Below are 20043 nucleotides of genomic sequence, written 5' to 3'. Positions count from 1 at the left end.
TAACAAATATGTACAAACATATATCCATATATACAGGTGCAGTGGGGAAGGGAAGGAGGTAAGATGGGGGGATGGAGAGGGGGACGAGGGGAAGAGGAAGGAAGGGGCTCAGTCTGGGAAGGCCTCCTGGAGGAGGTGAGCTCTCAGTAGGGCCTACTACACATAGTAAGCGCTTAAAAAAAAATACCGCTGCTTGACTAGGCTACTCCGCTCTCAGAAATCCAAAGAGCAAAGGACTTGGTTTCCACAACCCGCGGAATAGAAGCACGAGAAGCAGCGTGGCTCAGTGGAAAGAGCCCGGGCTTTGGAGTCAGAGGTCATGGGTTCAAATCCCGGCTCCGCCAACTGTCGGCTGTGTGACTTTGGGCAGGTCACTTCACTTCTCTGGGCCTCAGTTCCCTCATCTGTAAAATGGGGATTAAGACCGTGAGCCCCCCGTGGGCCAACCTGATCACCTTGTAACTTCCCCAGCGCTTAGAACAGTGCTTTGCTCATAGTAAGTGCTTAATAAATGCCATTATTATTATTAATAGATTTCATGTTTGCCTTATCCAAAGCTCAATAGATCAATGGGATTTACTGAGCGCTCACTCTCTGCAGAGCACTGGACTAAGCGCTTGGATAACCACCTTATGATTTTTCTGGAAAGGCCCCTGGTTTTGCTCCCCCTTCCCCCTCACCGAGGGTGTCGATTGCGAAGTTGTGCCGCTGGTCAGGGTCGCAGCATCGTGGGGGTGCCAGGAGGATGGGAAGTCCGAAGGACCTGGGTTCTAATCCTGCCTCCGCCCCATGTCTGCTGTGTGACCCTGGGCAAGTCACTTCACCTCTCTGGGCCTCAATTACTTCATCTGTGAAAGAGGGATGAAGAGTGAGACCCATATTGGGTCATTCATTCAGTCGTATTGATTGAGCGCTTACTGTGTGCAGAGCACTGGACTAAGCGCTTGGGTCCGGCTAAGCGATTGGGTTCAACCTGATTCAGTTGTATCTACCCCAGGGTTTAGAACAGTGCATAGCACAGAAGCAGCGTGGCTCAGTGGGAAGAGCCCGGGCTTTGGAGTCAGTGGTCATGGGTTCAAATCCCGGCTCCGCCAATTGTCAGCTGGGTGATTTGGGGCAAGTCACTTCACTTCTCTGTGCCTCAGTTCCCTCATCTGTAAAATGGGGATTGACTGTGAGCCCCCTGTGGGACAACCTAATCACCTTGTACCCCCCCAGTGCTTAGAACAGTGCTTTGCACATAGTAAGTGCTTAATAAATGCCATTATTATTATTAGAACAGTGCTTGGCACGTAGTAAGCGCTTAACAAATACCATTATTATCATTATTATTAAGTACCATAATAATAATAATAATCATTATTATTGTGAAGATTGGGGAAGGTCAGCTGGCCCTCCGATGGGTGTTTGTGTGTGTGTTTGTGGGTGTGGAGGAAATAGCTGGTGGCAAGGTAGTGGTTTGGTTGGAGAAGAAAGGGTGGATCTTGGCGATGTTATGGAGGTGAGCCCGGCAGGTTTTGGTGACGGATCGGATGTGAGGGGTGAACGAGAGAGCGGAGTCGAGGATGACACCAAGGTTGCGGGCTCGTGAGACGGGAAGGATGGTAGTGCCGTCTACAGTGATGGGAAAGTCAGGGAGAGGGCAGGGTTTGGGAGGGAAGACAAGGAGTTCAGTCTTGGACGTGTTAAGCTTTAGATGGCGGGCAGACATCCAGATGGAGATGTCTTGAAGGCAGGAGGAGACGCGAGCCTGAAGGGAGGGAGAGAGAGCAGGGGCAGAAATGTAGATTTGGGGTTCATCAGTGTAGAGATGATAGTTGAAGCCGTGGGAGCGAATGAGGTCATCATCATCATCATCATCATCAATCGTATTTATTGAGCGCTTACTGTGTGCAGAGCACTGTACTAAGTGCTTGGGAAGTACAAGTTGGCAACATATAGAGACAGTCCTTACCCAACAGTGGGCTCACAGTCTAAAAGGGGGAGACAGAGAACAAAACCAAACATACTAACAAAATAAAATAAATAGAATAGATATGTACAGGTAAAATAAATAGAGTAACAAATATGTACAAACATATATACATATATACAGGTGCTGTGGGGAAGGGAAGGAGGTAAGATGGGGGGGTGGAGAGGGGGACGAGGGGGAGAGGAAGGAAGGGGCTCAGTCTGGGAAGGCCTCCTGGAGGAGGTGAGCTCTCAGTAGGGCCTTGAAGGGAGGAAGAGAGCTAGCTTGGCGGATGGGCAGAGGGATTGGGGGCATTCCAGGCCCGGGGGATGACGTGGGCTGGGGGTCGATGGCGGGACAGGCAAGAACGAGGCCCCGTGAGGAGATTAGCGGCAGAGGAGTGGAGGGTGCGGGCTGGGCTGGAGAAGGAGAGAAGGGAGGTGAGGTGGGGGGGGGGAGCGAGGGGATGGATGGATGGACAGCCTGGAAGCCAAGGGTGAGGAGTTTCTGCCTGATGCACAGATTGATTGGTAGCCACTGGAGATTTTTGAGGAGGGGAGTGACATGCCCAGAGTGTTTCTGGACAAAGATAATCCGGGCAGCGGCATGAAGTATGGATTGAAGTGGGGAGAGACAGGAGGATGGGAGGTCAGAGAGAAGGCTGATGCAGTAGTCCAGATGGGATAGGATGAGAGCTTGAACGAGAAGGGTAGCGGTGTGAATGGAGAGGAAAGGGGGGATCTCGGCAATGTTGCAGAGCTGAGACCGGCAGGTTTCGGTGACGGCTTGGATGTGAGGGGTGAACGAGAGAGCGGAGGCGGAGTCGAGGATGACACCAAGGTTGCAGGCCTGTGAGACGGGAAGGATGGTAGTGCCGTCAACAGAGGTGGGAAAGTCAGGGAGAGGGCAGGGTTTGGGAGGGAAGACAAGCAGTTCAGTCTTCGACATGTTGAGTTTTAGGTGGTGGGCAGACATCCAGATGGAGATGTCCTGAAGGCAGGAGGAGATGTGAACCTGAAGGGAGGGAGAGAGAGCAGGGGCAGAGATGGAGATTTGGGTGTCATCAGCGTAGAGATGATAGTTGAAGCCGTGGGAGCGAATGAGGTCACCAAGGGAGTGCGTGTAGATCGAGAACAGAAGGGGACCCAGAACTGACCCTTGAGGAACCCCTACAGTAAGGGGATGGGAGGGGGCGGAGGAGCCCGCAAAAGAGACTGAGAATGAACGGCCGGAGAGATAAGAGGAGAACCAGGAGAGGACAGAGTCTGTGAAGCCAAGGTCGGATAGCGTGTTGAGGAGAAGGAGGTGGTCCACAGTGTCGAAGGCAGCTGAGAGGTCGAGGAGGATGAGGACAGAGTATGAGCCGTTGGATTTGGCAAGCAGGAGGTCATTGGTGACCTTTGAGAGGGCAGTTTCCGTGGAATGTAGGGGACGGAAGCCAGACTGGAGGGGGTCGAGGAGAGAGTTGGTGTTGAGGAATTCGAGGCAGCGCGTGTAGACGACTCGTTCATGGAGTTTGGAAAGGAAGGGTCGGAGGGAGATAGGGCGATAACTAGAAGGAGAGGTAGGGTCAAGAGAGGGATTTATTTGGGATGAGAGGGTCGGAGAGCGTTGCCGTAGGATGGGGCGGGGCTGCTGGGTGAGCAGGGCTGGATTGAAACACCGTGGCTCGGTGGCAAGAGCCAAGGTTTGGGAGTCAGAGGTCGTGGGTTCCAATCCTGTCCGCCACTTCTCAGCTGTGTGACCTTGGGTAAGTCACTTAACTTCTCTGAGCTTCAGTGACCTCATCTGTAAAATGGGGATTAAGACTGTGAGCCCCCGTAGGACAACCTAATCACCTTGTAACCTCCCCAGCGCTTAGAACAGTGCTTTGAACATAGTAAGTGCTTAATAAAGACCATTATTATTATTATTATTATTATTATTATTAACTTCTCTGAGCTTCAGTGACCTCATCTGTAAAATAGGGATGAAGACTGTGAGCCCGCTGTTGGGTAGGGACCGTCTCCATATGTTGCCAACTTGTAGTTCCCAAGCGCTTGGTCCAGTGCTCTGCACACAGTAAGCGCTCAATAAATACGATTGAATGAATGAATGACTGTGAGCCCCACGTGGGACAACCTGATCACCTCGTATCCCCCCCAGTGCTTAGAACACTGCTTTGCACATAGTAAGCTCTTAACAAATGCCACTATTATTACTATTATTATTAGTGGTAATAATAATGAAAATAATGGTACTATTATTATTAGTAGTAATAGTAGTAATACTACTAGTAGTAGTAGTAGAGAAGCAGCGTGGCTCAGTGGAAAGAGCCCGGGCTTTGGAGTCAGAGGTCATGGGTTCAAATCCCGGCTCTGCCAATAGCCAGCTGTGTGACTTTGGGCAAGTCACTTAACTTCTCTGGGCCTCAATTAACTCATCTGTAAAATGGGGATTAAGACTGTGAGCCCCCCGTGGGACAACTTGATCACCTTGTAACCTCCCCAGCGCTTAGAACAGTGCTTTGCACATAGTAAGTGCTTAATAAATGCTATCATTATTAACAATAATAATTATTATTATAAATAATTATTCATTAATATATTATTATTATTATTATTAATGGTACTATTAGTAGTGGTAGTAATAATAATAGTGATAATGGTATTACTATTATTAGTAGTAATAATAATAATGGTACTTGTTAAGTGCTTACTATGTGCAAAGCCTTGTTCTAAGTGCTGGGGGGGATACAAGGTGATCAGGTTGTCCCACGTGGGGCTCACAGTCAATCCCCATTTTACAGATGAGGGAACTGAGGCACAGAGAAGTGAAGTGACTTGCCCAAAGTGACACTTGTACTTCCCAAGCGCTTAGTACAGTGCTCTGCACACAGTAAGCACTCAATAAATACCACTGATTGATTGACACAGTTGGCAATTGGCAGAGCCAGGATTTGAACCCATGACCTCTGACTCCAAAGGCCAGGCTCTTTCCACTGACGCACGCTGCTTCCCTAGTAGTGAGCGCTTAACAATTACCAACATTATCATTACTATTGGCTGAGAGGGCGGGGCTGGGAACCATAGAGATGGGGGCGTGGCCAAATAACTGGTGGGCGTGGCTAAAGAGCGGGGCTGCACTGTGATTGGACGGACTAGTGGGCGGGGCTATGTTGTCTGAAATGGGTCGGTTCGTGGGCGTGGTCTGGAGACGGTGGGCGTGGCGTGGGACCAGTGGGTGTGGCGGCGCGCAGGCGCAGTCGTGCCCAGGCAGGGCGGAGGCAGAGCGTCCGCGCGCACGCGTGCTCTGGACCGGCGCCGGGATGGCGCTGAGGGGGGCATGCGCACTACGGCCCGACAAGCGCTGAGGTACGGCGCGCATGCGCAGTCCGCCCCAGGGAGAATAATCATAATCATTCATTCATTCATTCAATCGTATTTATTGAGCGCTTACTGTGTGCAGACTAAGCGCTTGGGAAATCCAAGTTGGCAACATCTAGAGACGGTCCCTACCCAACAGTGGGCTCACAGTCTAGAAGGGGGAGACAGACAACAAAACAAAACATATTAACAAAGTAAAATAAATAGAATAGATATGTACAAGTAAAATAAATGGAGTATTAATCATAATAGTAATCACGATGGCATTTATTAAGCGCTTACTATGTGCAAATCACTGTTCTAAGTGCTGGGGAGGTTACAAGGTGATCAGGTTGTCCCATGGGGGGCTCACGGTCTTCATCCCCATTTGACAGATGAGGGAACTGAGGCCGGACCGCCAGGGTGCAACCGCTCAGCTCAGAGGATAATGACGACTATGGTATTTGTTAAGCGCTTGCATTGTGCCATTCATTCAATTGTATTTGTTGAGCACTTACTGTGAGCCCACTGTTGGGTAGGGACCGTCTCTATATGTTGCCAACTTGGACTTCCCAAGCGCTTAGTACAGTGCTCTGCACACCGTAAGCGCTCAATAAATAAGATTGAATGAATGAATGAGTGAATGCAGGGCACTGTACTAAGCGCCTGGGAAGTACAAGTTGGCAACATCTAGAGACAGTCCCTACCCAACAGCGGGCTCACAGTCTAGAAGGGAGAGACAGGCAACAAAGCAAAACATATTAACAAAATAAAATAAATAGAATAGATATGTATAAGTAAAATAAATAAATGGAGTAATAAATGCATACAAACATATATACGGTGCCAGGCACTGTACTAAGCCCTGGGGTGGATACAAGCAAATCAGGTTGGACACAGTCCCTGTTCCCCAGTCTTAGTCCCCATTTTACAGCTGCGGTAACTGAGGCCCAGAGAAGTGAAGTGACTTGCCTAAAGTCACACAGCTGACAATTGTCAGAGCGGAATTCGAACCCATGACCGCTGACACCCAAGCCCGGGCTTTTTCCACTGAGCCACGCCACTTCTCGAGCTTGTACTTCCCAAGTACTTGTTACAGTGCTCCCAAGTGCTGTACAGCTGTACAGTATACTTCCCAAGCGCTTACTACAGTGCTCTGCACACAGTAAGCGCTCAATAAATTCATTCATTCATTCATCGTATTTATTGAGCACTTACTGTGTGCAGAACACTGTACTAAGCGCTTGGGAAGTACAAGTTGGTAACATCTAGAGACTATCACTACCCAACAGCAGGCTCACAGTCTAGAAGGGGGAGACAGACAACAAAACAACACATATTAACACAATAAAATAAATAGGTTAGTAAATATGTACAAGTGAAACAGAGTAATAAATCTGTATACACATCATTAATAAAATAAATAGAATAATAAATACGATTGAATGAATACGCAGGTGCTGTGGGAAGGGGAAGGGCCCCCTCCCCATCCCCCTCGCCTTACCTCCTTCCCCTCCCCGCAGCACCTGTATATATGTATATATGTTTGTACATATTTATTACTCTATTTATTTTACTTGTACATATTTATTCTATTTATTGTGTTTTGCTAATATGTTTTGTTGTCTGTCTCCCCCTTCTAGACTGTGAGCCCGGGTAGGGATCATCTCTACATGTTGCCAACTTGTACTTCCCAAGCGCTTAGTACAGTGCTCTGCACACAGTAAGTGCTACTGAGAGCTCACCTCCTCCAGGAGACCTTCCCAGACTGAGCGACCTCCTTCCTCTCCCTTCCCATTGCCCCCCGCCTTACCTCCTTCCCCTCCCCATAGCACCTGTATATATGGATATATGTATGTACGTATTTATTACTCTATTTATTTATTTTATTTGTATATATTTATTCTATTTATTTTATTTTGTTAATATGTTTTGTTTTGTTGTCTGTCTCCCCCTTCTAGACTGTGAGCCCGCTGTTGGGTAGGGACCGTCTCTATATGTTTCCAACTTGGACTTCCCAAGCGCTTAGTCCAGTGCTCTGCACACAGTAAGCGCTCAATAAATACGGTTGAATGAATGAATGACCGTCTCTATATGTTGCCGACTTGTACTTCCCAAGCGCTTATTCATTCATTCATTCATTCAATAGTATTTATTGAGCGCTTACTGTGTGCAGAGCACTGTACTAAGCGCTTGGGAAGTACAGGTTGGCAACATCTAGAGACGGTCCCTACCCAACAGTGGGCTCACAGTCTAGCAGGGGGAGACAGAGAACAAAACAAAACATATTAACAAAATAAAATAAATGGAATATGTACAAGTAAAATAGAGTAATAAATAGAGTGATAATAAATAAATAGAGTAATGATAAATAAATAGAGTAATAAATAGAGCAATAAATAGAGTAATAATAGAGTAATAGTACAGTGCTCTGCACACAGTAAGCGCTCAAGAAATACGATTGAATGAATGAATGAATGAATATGTTGCCGACTTGTACTTCCCAGGCGCTTAGTACAGTATTCCGCACACAGTAAGCGCTCACTAAATACGATTGAATGAATGAATGAATATGATGCCGACTTGTACTTCCGAGGCGCTTAGTACAGTGCTCCGCACACAGTAAGCGCTCAAGAAATACGATTGAATGATTGAATATGTTGCCGACTTGTACTTCCCAGGCGCTTAGTACAGTGCTCCGCACACAGTAGGCGCTCAAGCTCTCTTCCTCCCTTCAAGGCCCTACTCACCTCCTCCAGGAGGCCTTCCCACAGTGAGCCCCTTCCTTCGTCTCCCCCTCGTCCCCCTCTCCATCCCCCCATCTTACCTCCTTCCCTTCCCCACAGCACCTGCATATATGGATATATGTTTGTACATATTTATTACTCTATTTATTTATTTATTTATTTTACTTGTACATATCTATTCTATTTATTTTATTTTGTTAGTGTGTTTGGTTTTGTTCTCTGTCTCCCCCTTTTAGACTGTGAGCCCACTGTTGGGTAGGGGCTGTCTCTATATGTTGCCAATTTGTACTGCCCAAGCGCTTAGTACAGTGCTCTGCACACAGTAAGCGCTCAATAAATACGATTGATGATGATGATGAAGAAATACAATTGAATGAATGAATATGTTGCCGACTTGTACTTCCCAAGGCGCTTAGTACAGTGCTCCACACACAGTAAGCACCCGTATATATGTATGTATGTTTGTGCGTATTTATTACTCTACTCATTTTATTTGTACATATTCATTCTATTTTATTTTGTTAATCAATCAATCAATCAATCGTATTTATTGAGCGCTTACTATGTGCAGAGCACTGCACTAAGCGCTTGGGAAGTACAAATTGGCATCACATAGAGACAGTCCCTACCCAACAGTGGGCTCACAGTCTAAAAGGGGGAGACAGAGAACAGAACCAAACATACCAACAAAATAAAATAAGTAGGATAGAAATGTACAGGTAAAATAAATAAATAAATAAATAAATAGAGTAATAACTATGTATGTTAATATGTTTGGTTTAGTTGTCTGTCTCCCCCTTCTCCCCTTTCTAGACTGTGAGCCCGCTGTTGGGTATATGTTGCCAACTTGGACTTCCCAAGCGCTTAGTCCAGTGCTCTGCACACAGTAAGCGCTCAATAAATACGATTGAATGAATGAATGAATGAACGGGCGTGGTCCAGGACTGACGGGCGTGGTCCAGGAGAGGGGGGCGCGGCTTATTGTCGGTGGGCGTGGCCTATCGGTCGTGGGCGGGGCTTGCGGGAGGCGGGCGTGCTTTGTGATTGGTCGGGCGGGGCCGGGCGTGCCTTGTGATTGGCGGGCCTCCCGAACGTTCTCTCCCGGCGGTGTCCTTGGCGCACGCGCAGATCATCGCGCCCCCGGAGCGGAAGTACTCCGTGTGGATCGGCGGCTCCATCCTGGCGTCGCTGTCCACCTTCCAGCAGATGTGGATCAGCAAGCCCGAGTACGACGAGGCGGGGCCCTCCATCGTCCACCGGAAATGCTTCTGAGGACCGGCGGGCCCTGAACCCTCCCCTCATCCTCCCCTCTCCTCCCCCGCCCGGAAATATTAAAATTTTGCAAGCCTGCTCTCTGTCTGGGTCTCTGGGGGGGAAGGATGGTGGAGGGATGGGGGGGTGGATTCATTCATTCAATCGTACTTATTAATGATAATGATAATAATGGTATCTGTTAAGCGCTTACTATGTCTCCCCCTTTTAGACTGTGAGCCCACTGTTGGGTAGGGACTGTCTCTATGTGATGCCAATTTGTACTTCCCAAGCGCTTAGTACAGTGCTCTGCACATAGTAAGCGCTCAATAAATACCATTGATTGATTGATTGATTGATTACTATGTACAAAGCATCCCTACCCAACAGCGGGCTCACAGTCTAGAAGGGGGAGACAGAGAACAGATCGTATTTCTTAACAATAATGGTATTTGTTAAGCGCTTACTATGTACAAAGCATTCATTCAATCGTTTTGAGCGCTTACTGTGTGCACAGCACTGGACTAAGCGCTTGGGAAGTCCAACTTGGCAACATCTAGAGACGGTCCCTACCCAGCATTATCATCATCATCATCATCAATCGTATTTATTGAGCGCTCACTGTGTGCAGAGCACTGTACTAAGCGCCTGGGAAGTACAGATTGGCAACATATAGAGACAGTCCCTACCCAACAGTGGGCTCACAGTCTAAAAGGGGGAGACAAAACCAAACATGCTAACAAAATAAAATAAATAGAATAGATATGTACAAGTAAAATAAATAAATAGAGTAATAAATATGTACAAACATATACATCTATACAGGTGCTGTGGGGAAGGGAAGGAGGTAAGATGGGATGGAGAAGGGACGAGGGGAAGAGGAAGGAAGGAGCTCAGTCTGGGAAGGCCTCCTGGAGGAGGTGAACACAGGTCATGTCCACAGGTCATGGGTTCTAATCCCGTTCTATTGATTCCGGGCCAAAACACCGGAATCGCATGGGGGAGTAAAGAATCAGGGGATCGCTTTCTCAAGCAAGCTTTTATTATCCCATCCAATTTCCCTCCCACAGTGGATTTAGATCCTTTGGGTGTAACACACACAGCGGACTCCGCTCCTTAGGGAAGGCCGAGAACCCTGAGCACTCAGCGGGAGTTTTTTATAAGCTGTATCTGGGATCGTGGAGTTGACGGATATGTACAAGTAAAATAAATGGAGCAACACCAGTTGTGTGACTTTGGGCAAACCACTTCACTCCTCTGTGCCTCAGTTCCCTCATCTGTGAAATGGGGATGAAGACTGGGAGCCCCACGTGGGACAACCTGATCACCTTGTATCCCCCCAGTGCTTAGAACAATGCTTGCCACATAGTAAGCGCTTAACAAATACCATTATTATTTAGAGAAGAAGCGTGGCTCAGTGGAAAGATCACAGGCTTTGGAGTCAGAGGTCATGGGTTCTAATCCCTTCTAGACTGTGAGCCGGCTGTTGGGTAGGGACCGTCTCTATATGTTGCCAACTTGGACTTCCCAAGCGCTTAGTCCAGTGCTCTGCACACAGTAAGCACTCAATGAATACGAATGAATGAATGAATTTGTCGGGTGTGTGGCTTTGGGCAAGTCACTTCAGTTCTCTGGGCCTCAGTTCCCTCATCTGTCAAATGGGGATGAAGACTGTGAGCCCCATGTGGGACAACCTGATCACCTTGTATCCCCCCCACCCCCGCCCCGCCAGCACTTAGAACAGTCAATCATTCATTCATTCGATCATTCATTCGATCAATCGTATTTATTCATTCATTCATTCAATTGTATTTATTGAGCGCTTACTGTGGGCAGAGCACTGGACTAAGCGCTTGGCAAATCCAAGTTGGCCCATAGGAAGCGCTTAACAAATACTATTATTATTATTATTATTAAGTCCCCCTTCTAGACTGTGAGCCCGCTGTTGGGTAGGGACCGTCTCTAGATGTTGCCAACTTGGACTTCCCAAGCGCTTAGCACAGTGCTCTGCACACAGTAAGCGCTCAATCAATACGATTGAATGAATGAATGAGTAAATACGATTGATTGATTGAATGAATGAATGAATCAATCAATCGTATTTATTGAGCGCTTACTGTGTGCAGAGCACTGGACTAAGCGCTTGGGAAGTACAAGTTGGCAGCACATAGAGACGGTCCCTACCCAACAGTGGGCTCACAGGCTAGAAGGGGGAGACAAGAGAACAAAACAAAACACATTAACAAAATAAAATAAATAGAATAGACATGTACAAGTAAAATAAATAAATAGAGTAAGAAATCCGTACAAACATATATCCATATATACAGGTGCTGTGGGGAAGGGAAGGAGGTAAGGTGGGGGGCGATGGAGAGGGGGAAGAGGTGGAGAGGAGGGAGGGGGCTCAGTTTGGGAAGGCCTTGTGGAATGAATGAATCAATCAATCAATCATTCAATTGTATTTATTGAGCGCTTACTGTATGCAGAGCACTGTACTAAGCGCTTGGGAGGTACAAGTTGGCTACATATAGAGACAGTCCCTACCCAACAGTGGGCTCACAGTGTAAAAGGGGGAGACAGAGAACAAAACCAAACATACTAACAAAATAAAATAAATAGAATAGATATCATCATCATCAATCGTATTTATTGAGCGCTTACTATGTGCAGAGCACTGGACTAAGCGCTTGGGAAGTACAAATTGGCAACATATAGAGACAGTCCCTACCCAACAGTGGGCTCACAGTCTAAAAGGGGGAGACAGAGAACAAAACCAAACATACTAACAAAATAAAATAAATAGAATAGATATGTACAAGTAAAATAAATAGAGTAATAAATACGTACAAACATATATCCATATATACAGGTGCTGTGGGGAAGGGAAGGAGGTAAGGCAGCGGGGGGATGGGGAGGGGGAAGAGGTGGAGAGTAGGGAGGGGGCTCAGTCTGGGAAGGCCTTGTGGAATGAATGAATGAATCAATCAATCAATCAATTGTATTTATTGAGCACTTACTGTGTGCAGAGTACCGTACTAAGTGCTTGGGAAGCCCAAGTTGGCAACATCTAGAGACAGTCCCTACCCAACAGTGGGCTCACAGTCTAAAAGGGGGAGACAGAAAACAAAACCAAACATACTAACAAAATAAAATAAATAGAATAGATATGTACAAGTAAAATAAATAAATAAATAGAGTAATAAATATGTACAAACATATATCCATATATACAGGTGCTGTGGGGAAGGGAAGGAGGCAAGGCGGGGGGGGATGGAGAGGGGAAGGAGGGGGAGAGGAATGAATGAATGAATGAATGAATGAAAGAATGAATGGATGGATGGATGAATGAATGAATGAATGAAGCCGAGGCGGGCGGTGTGCGCGTGCGCAGTCTGATCCAGGAGGCAACGCGGCCGGGCGTTGGAATGCGCACGCGCCCTCCGCACCAGCACACGCTGAGGCCCCCCCCTCCCTCCCCGGAGGTGTTGCGCACGCGCAGTCGAACCCAGGCCGCGCACGCGCAGACGCGTCGAGGCCGGGAGCGGGAGGGAGCTGCGGTGGCGCGCACGGCCGGCGGGGGGCCGGGCCGTGCTGAGGCGGCAGGGCGCATGCGCGGGGCGGGGCTGCGGCGCGCGCAGGCGCAAGATGGCGCTGAGGCGGCTGGCGCCGGGGCTGAGGGCGCCGCCGCGGGCACCCGCGCGGGCCCTGGCGGGGGCGGCGCGCGCTCCCGCGCCCGCGGGCACGCGCCCCGGGCCGCGCAGGCTGGCCATCGAAGGGAACATCGGTAATGCGCCGGGCACGGGGGCGCGCGCGGGCGCGGGAGCGCGCCCCCACAGCACCGGCCTCACGTCCGACGAGCCCCGTTCATTTTCACTGTTACTCTGATTATTATTATTATTAATCATTCTAGTATCATCATGATGTATTAATCATCAATCCTATGATTCATCAAATAATCAACAATAATAATTACTGTGTTGGTTAAGCGCTTACTATGTGTCAGGCGCTGATAACAATAATCACGATCATAGTGTTTGTTAAGCGCTTTTAGGTTAATAAAATAATAATGATTAATAGTAATCAATTGTAACGTATAGGATACAATGTTAATAATTATAATAATATAATAATCATTATAATGATTAGATGGTATAATGTTAATGATCATAATAATATAATAATTAGTATAATGATTACATGATATCATGTTAATAATTATTATAATATAATATATTATTATTACTATAATTATAATTGTATATAATTATTATATTGATATCATTAATGTCAATATTATATAATTATTATTATAGTTATTAACATTATATCATATATCACAATTAATTACTATTGATTATTATGATTATTATAATGATTACGGTGCTAAGCGCTTACTCTATGTCAGGCACTGATAATAATAATAATAGTATTCGTTAAGCGCTTATATGTCAAGCCCTGTTAATAATAATATAATAATTATGATAATAATTACGCCTATATGTCAATCCCTGTTAATAATCATAAGAATAATATAATTATGATAATAATTACGGTGTTAAGCGCTTACTCTATGTTAGGCACTGATAATAATGATAATAGTATTCGTTAAGCACTTATATGTTAAGCCCTGTTAATAATAATAATAACATAATAATAATAATTATTATGATAATAATTACGGTGTTTGTTAAGCGCTTACTCTATGTCAGGCACTGATAATAATAATAATAGTATTCATTAAGCGCTTATATGTCAAGCCCTGTTAATAATAATAATATAATAATTATGATAATAATTACGGTGTTAAGCGCTTACTCTATGTCAGGTACTGATAATAATAATAATAGTATTCGTTAAGCGCTTATATGTCAAGCCCTGTTAATAATAATAATAATAATATAATTATTATTATTATAATTATGGTGTTAAGCACTTACTATATGTCAGGCACTGATAATAATAATAATAGTATTCGTTAAGTGCTTATATGTCAAGCCCTGTTAATAATAATAATAACATAATTATTATTATAATAATTATGGTGTTAAGCGCTTACTCTGTCAGGCACTGATAATAATAATAGTATTCGTTAAGTGCTTATATGTCAAGCCCTGTTAATAATAATAATATAATAATCATGATAATAATTACGGTGTTAAGCACTTACTCTATGTCAGGCAGTGATAATAATGATAATAGTATTCGTTAAGCGCTTATATGTCAAGCCCTGTTAATAATAATAATATAATAATTATGATAATAATTACGGCGTTAAGTGCTTACTCTATGTCAGGCACTGATAATAATAATAGTATTCGTTAAGCGCTTATATGTCAAGCCCTGTTAATAATAATAATATAATAATTATGATAATAATTACGGTGTTAAGCGCTTACTCTGTCAGGCACTGATAATAATAATAATAGTATTCGTTAAGCGGTTATATGTCAAGCCCGGTTAATAATAATAATAATATAATAATTATGATAATAATTACAGTGCTAAGCGCTTACTTTATGTCAGGCACTGATAATAATAATAATAGTATTCGTTAAGTGCTTATATGTCAAGCCCTGTTAATAATAATAATAATAATAATATAATTATAATGATTACAGTGTTAAGCGCTTACTCTATGTCAGGCACTGATAATAATAATAATAGTATTCGTTAAGCGCTTATATGTCAAGCCCTGTTAATAATATTAATAATAATTATGGTGCTTGTTAAGCGCTTATATGTCAAGCCCTGTTGATAATAATGATAATTACGGTGCTTGCTAAGCGCTTACTCTATGTCAGGCACTGATAATAATAATAATAATAATAGTATTTGTTAAGTGCTTATGTGTCAAGCACTGTTAATAATAATAATAATAATAATTACAGTGTTAAGCACTTACTATATGTCAGGCACTGATAATAATAATAATTGTAATAAAATAGTGACATTTATTAAGCGCTTACTATGCAAAGCACTGTTCTAAGCACTGGGGAGGTTACAAGGTGATCAGGTTGTCCCATGGGGGGCTCCCAGTCTTCATCCCCATTTTATAGATGAGGGAACTGAGGCCCAGAGAAGTGAAGTGACTTGCCCAAAGTCACACAGCTGACAATTGGCAGAGCCAGGATTTGAACCCATGACCTCTGACTCCAAAGCCCGGGCTCTTTTCCACTGAGCCACGCTGCTTCTTGTTAAGCGCTTATGTGTCAAGCCCTGTCAATAATAATAATAATAATTACGGTGCTTGTTAAGTGCTTACTCTATGTCAGGCACTGATAATAATAATAATGATGATAGTATTTGTTAAGCGTTTATATGTCAAGCCCTGTTAATAATAATAATACTACTACTACTACTACTAATAATAATAATAATTACAGTGCTTGTTAAGCGCTTACTCTATGTCAGGCACTGATAATAATAGTAATGATAATAGTATTTGTTAAGTGCTTATATGTCAAGCCCTGTTAATAATTATAATAATTATGGTGTTTGTTAAGTGCTTACTCTGTCAGGCACTGATACTAATAATAATGATATTAGTATTTGTTAAGCGCTTATATGTCAAGCCCTGTTAATAATTGTAATAATTATGGTGTTTGTTAAGTGCTTACTCTATGTCAGGCACTGATAATAATAATAATAATGATAATAGTATTTGTTAAGCGCTTATATGTCAAGCCCTGTTAATAATAATGATAATAATAATAATAATAATAATAGTAATTACGGTGCTTGCTAAGCACTTACTCTATGTCAGGCACTGATAATAATAATGATAATAGTATTTGTTAAGCGCTCATATGTCAAGCCCTGTTAATAATAATAATAATTACAGTGTTTGTTAAGTGCTTACTCTATGTCAGGCACCGATAATAATGATAATGATAATAGTATTTGTTAAGCGCTCATATGTCAAGCCCTGTTAATAATAATAATAATTACAGTGTTTGTTAAGTGCTTACTCTGTCAGGCACCGATAATAATGATAATGATAATAGTATTTGTTAAGTGCTTATATGTCAAGTCCTGTTGATAATAATAATAATTACAGTGTTTGTTAAGCGCTTACTCTGTCAGGCACTGATAATAATAATAATGATAATAGTATTTGTTAAGCGCTCATATGTCAAGCCCTGTTAATAATAATAATAATTACAGTGTTTGTTAAGTGCTTACTCTATGTCAGGCACCGATAATAATGATAATGATAATAGTATTTGTTAAGTGCTTATATGTCAAGTCCTGTTGATAATAATAATAATTACAGTGTTTGTTAAGCGCTTACTCTGTCAGGCACTGATAATAATAATAATGATAATAGTATTTGTTAAGCGTTTATATGTCAAGCCCTGTTGATAATAATAATAATTACGGTGTTTGTTAAGCGCTTACTCTGTCAGGCACTGATAATAATAATGATAATAATATTTGTTAAGCGTTTATATGTCAAGCCCTGTTAATAATAGTAATAATTACGGTACTTGTTGAGCGCTTACTCTGTCAGGCACTGATAATAATAATAATGATAATAGTATTTGTTAAGCGCTTATATGTCAAGCCCTGTTAATAATAATAATAATTACAGTGCTTGTTACGCGCTTACTATATGTCAGGCACTGATAATAATAATAATAATAATAATAATAATAATGGCATTTGTTAAGCACCTACTATGTGCAAAGCACTTTTCTAAGCACTGGGGAGGTTACAAGGTGATCAGGTTGTCCCACAGGGGGCTCACAGTTTTTAATCCCCATTTTACAGACGAGGTAACTGAGGCACAGAGAAGTGAAATGACTTGCCCAAAGTCACACAGCTGACAATTGGCGGAGCCGGGATTTGAACCCATGACCTCTGACTCCAAAGCCCGGGCTCTTTCCACTGAGCCACGCTGCTTCTCTATTTGTTAAGCACTTATGTCAAGCCCTGTTAATAGTAATAATAATAATAATAACGGTATTAAGTGCTTACTATATGTCAGGCACTGATAATAATAATAATGATAATAGTATTTGTTATGCGCTTATATGTCAAGCCCTGTTAGTAATAATAATAATATTAATTATGGTGTTTGTTAAGTGCTTACTATATGTCAGGCACCGTAAATAATAATAATAATGGTATTTATTAAGCACTTACTATGTGCAAAGCATTGTTCTAAGCGCTGGGGAGGTTACAAGGTGATCGGGTTGTTCCACGGGGGGCTCACAGTCTTAATCCCCATTTTACAGATGAGGGAACTGAGGGCCAGAGAAGTGAAGTGACTTGCCCAAAGTCACCCAGCTGACAATTGGTGGAGTTGGGATTTGAACCCATGACCTCTGACTCCGAAGCCCAGGCTCTTTCCACTGAGCCACACTGCTTCTCTGACAAGCACCGTTATTAATAATAATAATAATTACGGTGTATGTTAAGCGCTTACTATGTGTCAGGCACTGTTAATAATACTAATGGTGTTTGTTAATCGCTTATTATATGTCAAGCCCTGTTAATAATAATAATAATTATGGTGTTCGTTAAGCACTTACTATGTGTCAGGCACTGTTATGAATAATAATAATAATGGTATTTGTTAATCGCTTATCATGTGTCAAGCACTGTTATTAATAATAATAGTAATGATAATAATTATGATGTTTGTTAAGCGCTTACTATGTGCCAGGCACTGTACTGAGCGCTGGGGTGGATACAAGCATATCAGGTAGGACACGGTCCCTGTCCCACGTGGGGCTCACAGCCTCAATCCCCATTTTGCAGACCAGGGAACTGAGTCACAGAGAAGTGAAGTGGCTTGCCCAAGGTCACGCAGCAGACAAGTGGCGAACCTGTGTGCCTTTGGGCAAGTCACTTCACTTCTCTGGGCCTCAGTTCCCTCATCTGGAAAATGGGGTTGAAGACTGTGAGCCCCCCGTGGGACAAACTGATCACCGTGTAACCTCCCCAGCGCTTAGAACAGTGCTTTGCACACAGTAAGCGCGTAATAAATATTATTATTATTATTATTGTATTTATTGAGCACTTACTGTGTGCAGCTCACTGTACTAAGCACTTATAATAATTTGATATTTGTTAAGCACTTACCATTCATTCATTCAATCGTATTTATTGAGCGCTTACTGTGTGCAAAGCACTGTACTAAGCGCTTGGGAAGTACAAGTCGGCAACATATAGAGACGGTCCCTACCCAACAACGGGCTATGTGCCAAGCACTGTTCTAATCGCTGGGGGCAAGTCACTTAACTTCTCTGTGCCTCAGTTCCCTCATCTGTAAAATGGGGATGAAGACTGTGAGCCCCCGGTGGGCCAACCTGATCACCTTGTAACCTCCCCAGCGCTTAGAACAGTGCTTTGCACAAAGTAAGCGCTTAATAAATGCCATCATCATTATTATTATTATTATTTGAGGTAATCAGTCTTTCCCCCATGGGGCTCCCAGTCTTCATCCCCATTTTCCAGATGAGGGACCTGAGGCCCAGAGAAGTGAAGTGACTGGCCCAAAGTCACGCAGCTGGTGGAGCCGGAATTAGAACCCATGACCTCCGACTCCCAAGCCCGGGCTCTTTCCACTGAGCCACGCTGGCTCGTGTCCATATCTATCATTTCTTTCTACTACTGTCTCTCTCCCTCTCTAGACTGGCAGCCTGTTGCGGGCAGGGACTGTTTCCACCAACTCTGTTTCATAATAATAATAACAATAATGATCATCATCATCATCAATCGTATTTATTGAGCGCTTACTATGTGCAGAGCACTGTACTAAGCGCTTGGGAAGTACAAATTGGCAACATAGAGAGACAGTCCCTACCCAACAGTGGGCTCACGCTTACGATGTGCACTGTTCTAAGCGCTGGGGAGGTTACAAGGTGATCAGGTTGGCCCACGGGGGGCTCACAGTCTTCATCCCCATTTTACAGATGAGGGAACTGAGGCCCAGAGAAGTGAAGTGACCTGCCCAAAGTCACACAGCTGACAATTGGCGGAGCTGGGATTTGAACCCATGACCTCTGACTCCAAAGCCCGGGCTCTTTCTACTGAGCCACGCTGCTTCTCTAAGGGTGTTTCATCACCCTCTCCCAAGCGTTTAGTCCAGTGTGGCGCACACAATTAAATAATAATAATAATAATAATGGCGTTTGTTAAGCGCTTACTATGTGCAAAGCACTGTTCTAAGCGCTGGGGGGATACACGGTGATCAGGTTGTCCCTCGTGGGGCTCGCAGTCTTAATCCCCATTTTCCAGATGAGGGAACTGAGGCCCAGAGAAGTGAAGTGACTTGCCCCAAGTCACACAGCTAAGTGGCAGAGCCGGGATCATCATCATCATCATCATCAATCGTATTTATTGAGCGCTTACTGTGTGCAGAGCACTGTACTAAGCGCTTGGGAAGTACAAATTGGCAACAAGTAGAGACAGTCCCTACCCAACAGTGGGCTCACAGTCTAAAAGGGGGAGACAGAGAACAAAACCAAACATACCAACAAAATAAAATAAATAGAATAGATATGGGATTTGAACCCGCGACCTCTGACTCCAAAGCCCGGGCTCTTTCCACTGCGCTTCTCAGAGAAGCAGCGTGGCTCAGTGGAAAGAGCCCGGGCTTGGGAGTCAGAGGTCGCGGGTTCAAATCCCGGCCCCGCCACTTGTCAGCTGGGTGACTTTGGGCAAGTCACTTCTGTGGGCCTCAGTTCCCTCATCTGGAAAATGGGGATTAAGACCGCGAGCCCCACGAGGGACAACCTGATCA

The 20043-nt window shown here is 44.1% G+C and overlaps 2 protein-coding genes across 5 annotated transcripts in view; both read left to right on the top strand.

Annotated features, from left to right (window-relative positions):
* ACTG2 (actin gamma 2, smooth muscle) overlaps positions 1 to 9386 on the top strand; it is a 66763-nt gene extending 57377 nt beyond the window's left edge. Inside the window, exon 9 of the mRNA XM_038746369.1 lies at positions 9171 to 9386. Within this exon, the coding sequence (XP_038602297.1) occupies positions 9171 to 9314 (144 nt within the window). The 3' untranslated portion in view covers positions 9315 to 9386. The remainder of the gene's footprint in view (positions 1 to 9170) is intronic.
* Positions 9387 to 13013: 3627 nt separating this feature from the next.
* Positions 13014 to 20043, top strand: part of DGUOK (deoxyguanosine kinase) — a 38050-nt gene continuing 31020 nt past the window's right edge. For all 4 annotated transcript variants that reach the window (XM_038746611.1, XM_038746609.1, XM_038746610.1 and 1 more), the window contains exon 1: positions 13014 to 13077. The gene's annotated coding sequence lies outside the window, so the exon portion shown is untranslated. The remainder of the gene's footprint in view (positions 13078 to 20043) is intronic.

Source organism: Tachyglossus aculeatus, chromosome 5 (genome assembly GCF_015852505.1).
Source record: "Tachyglossus aculeatus isolate mTacAcu1 chromosome 5, mTacAcu1.pri, whole genome shotgun sequence".
In the NCBI taxonomy this organism is placed as follows: Eukaryota; Metazoa; Chordata; class Mammalia; order Monotremata; family Tachyglossidae; genus Tachyglossus; species Tachyglossus aculeatus.
This window is presented reverse-complemented; position numbering and strand designations above follow the sequence as displayed.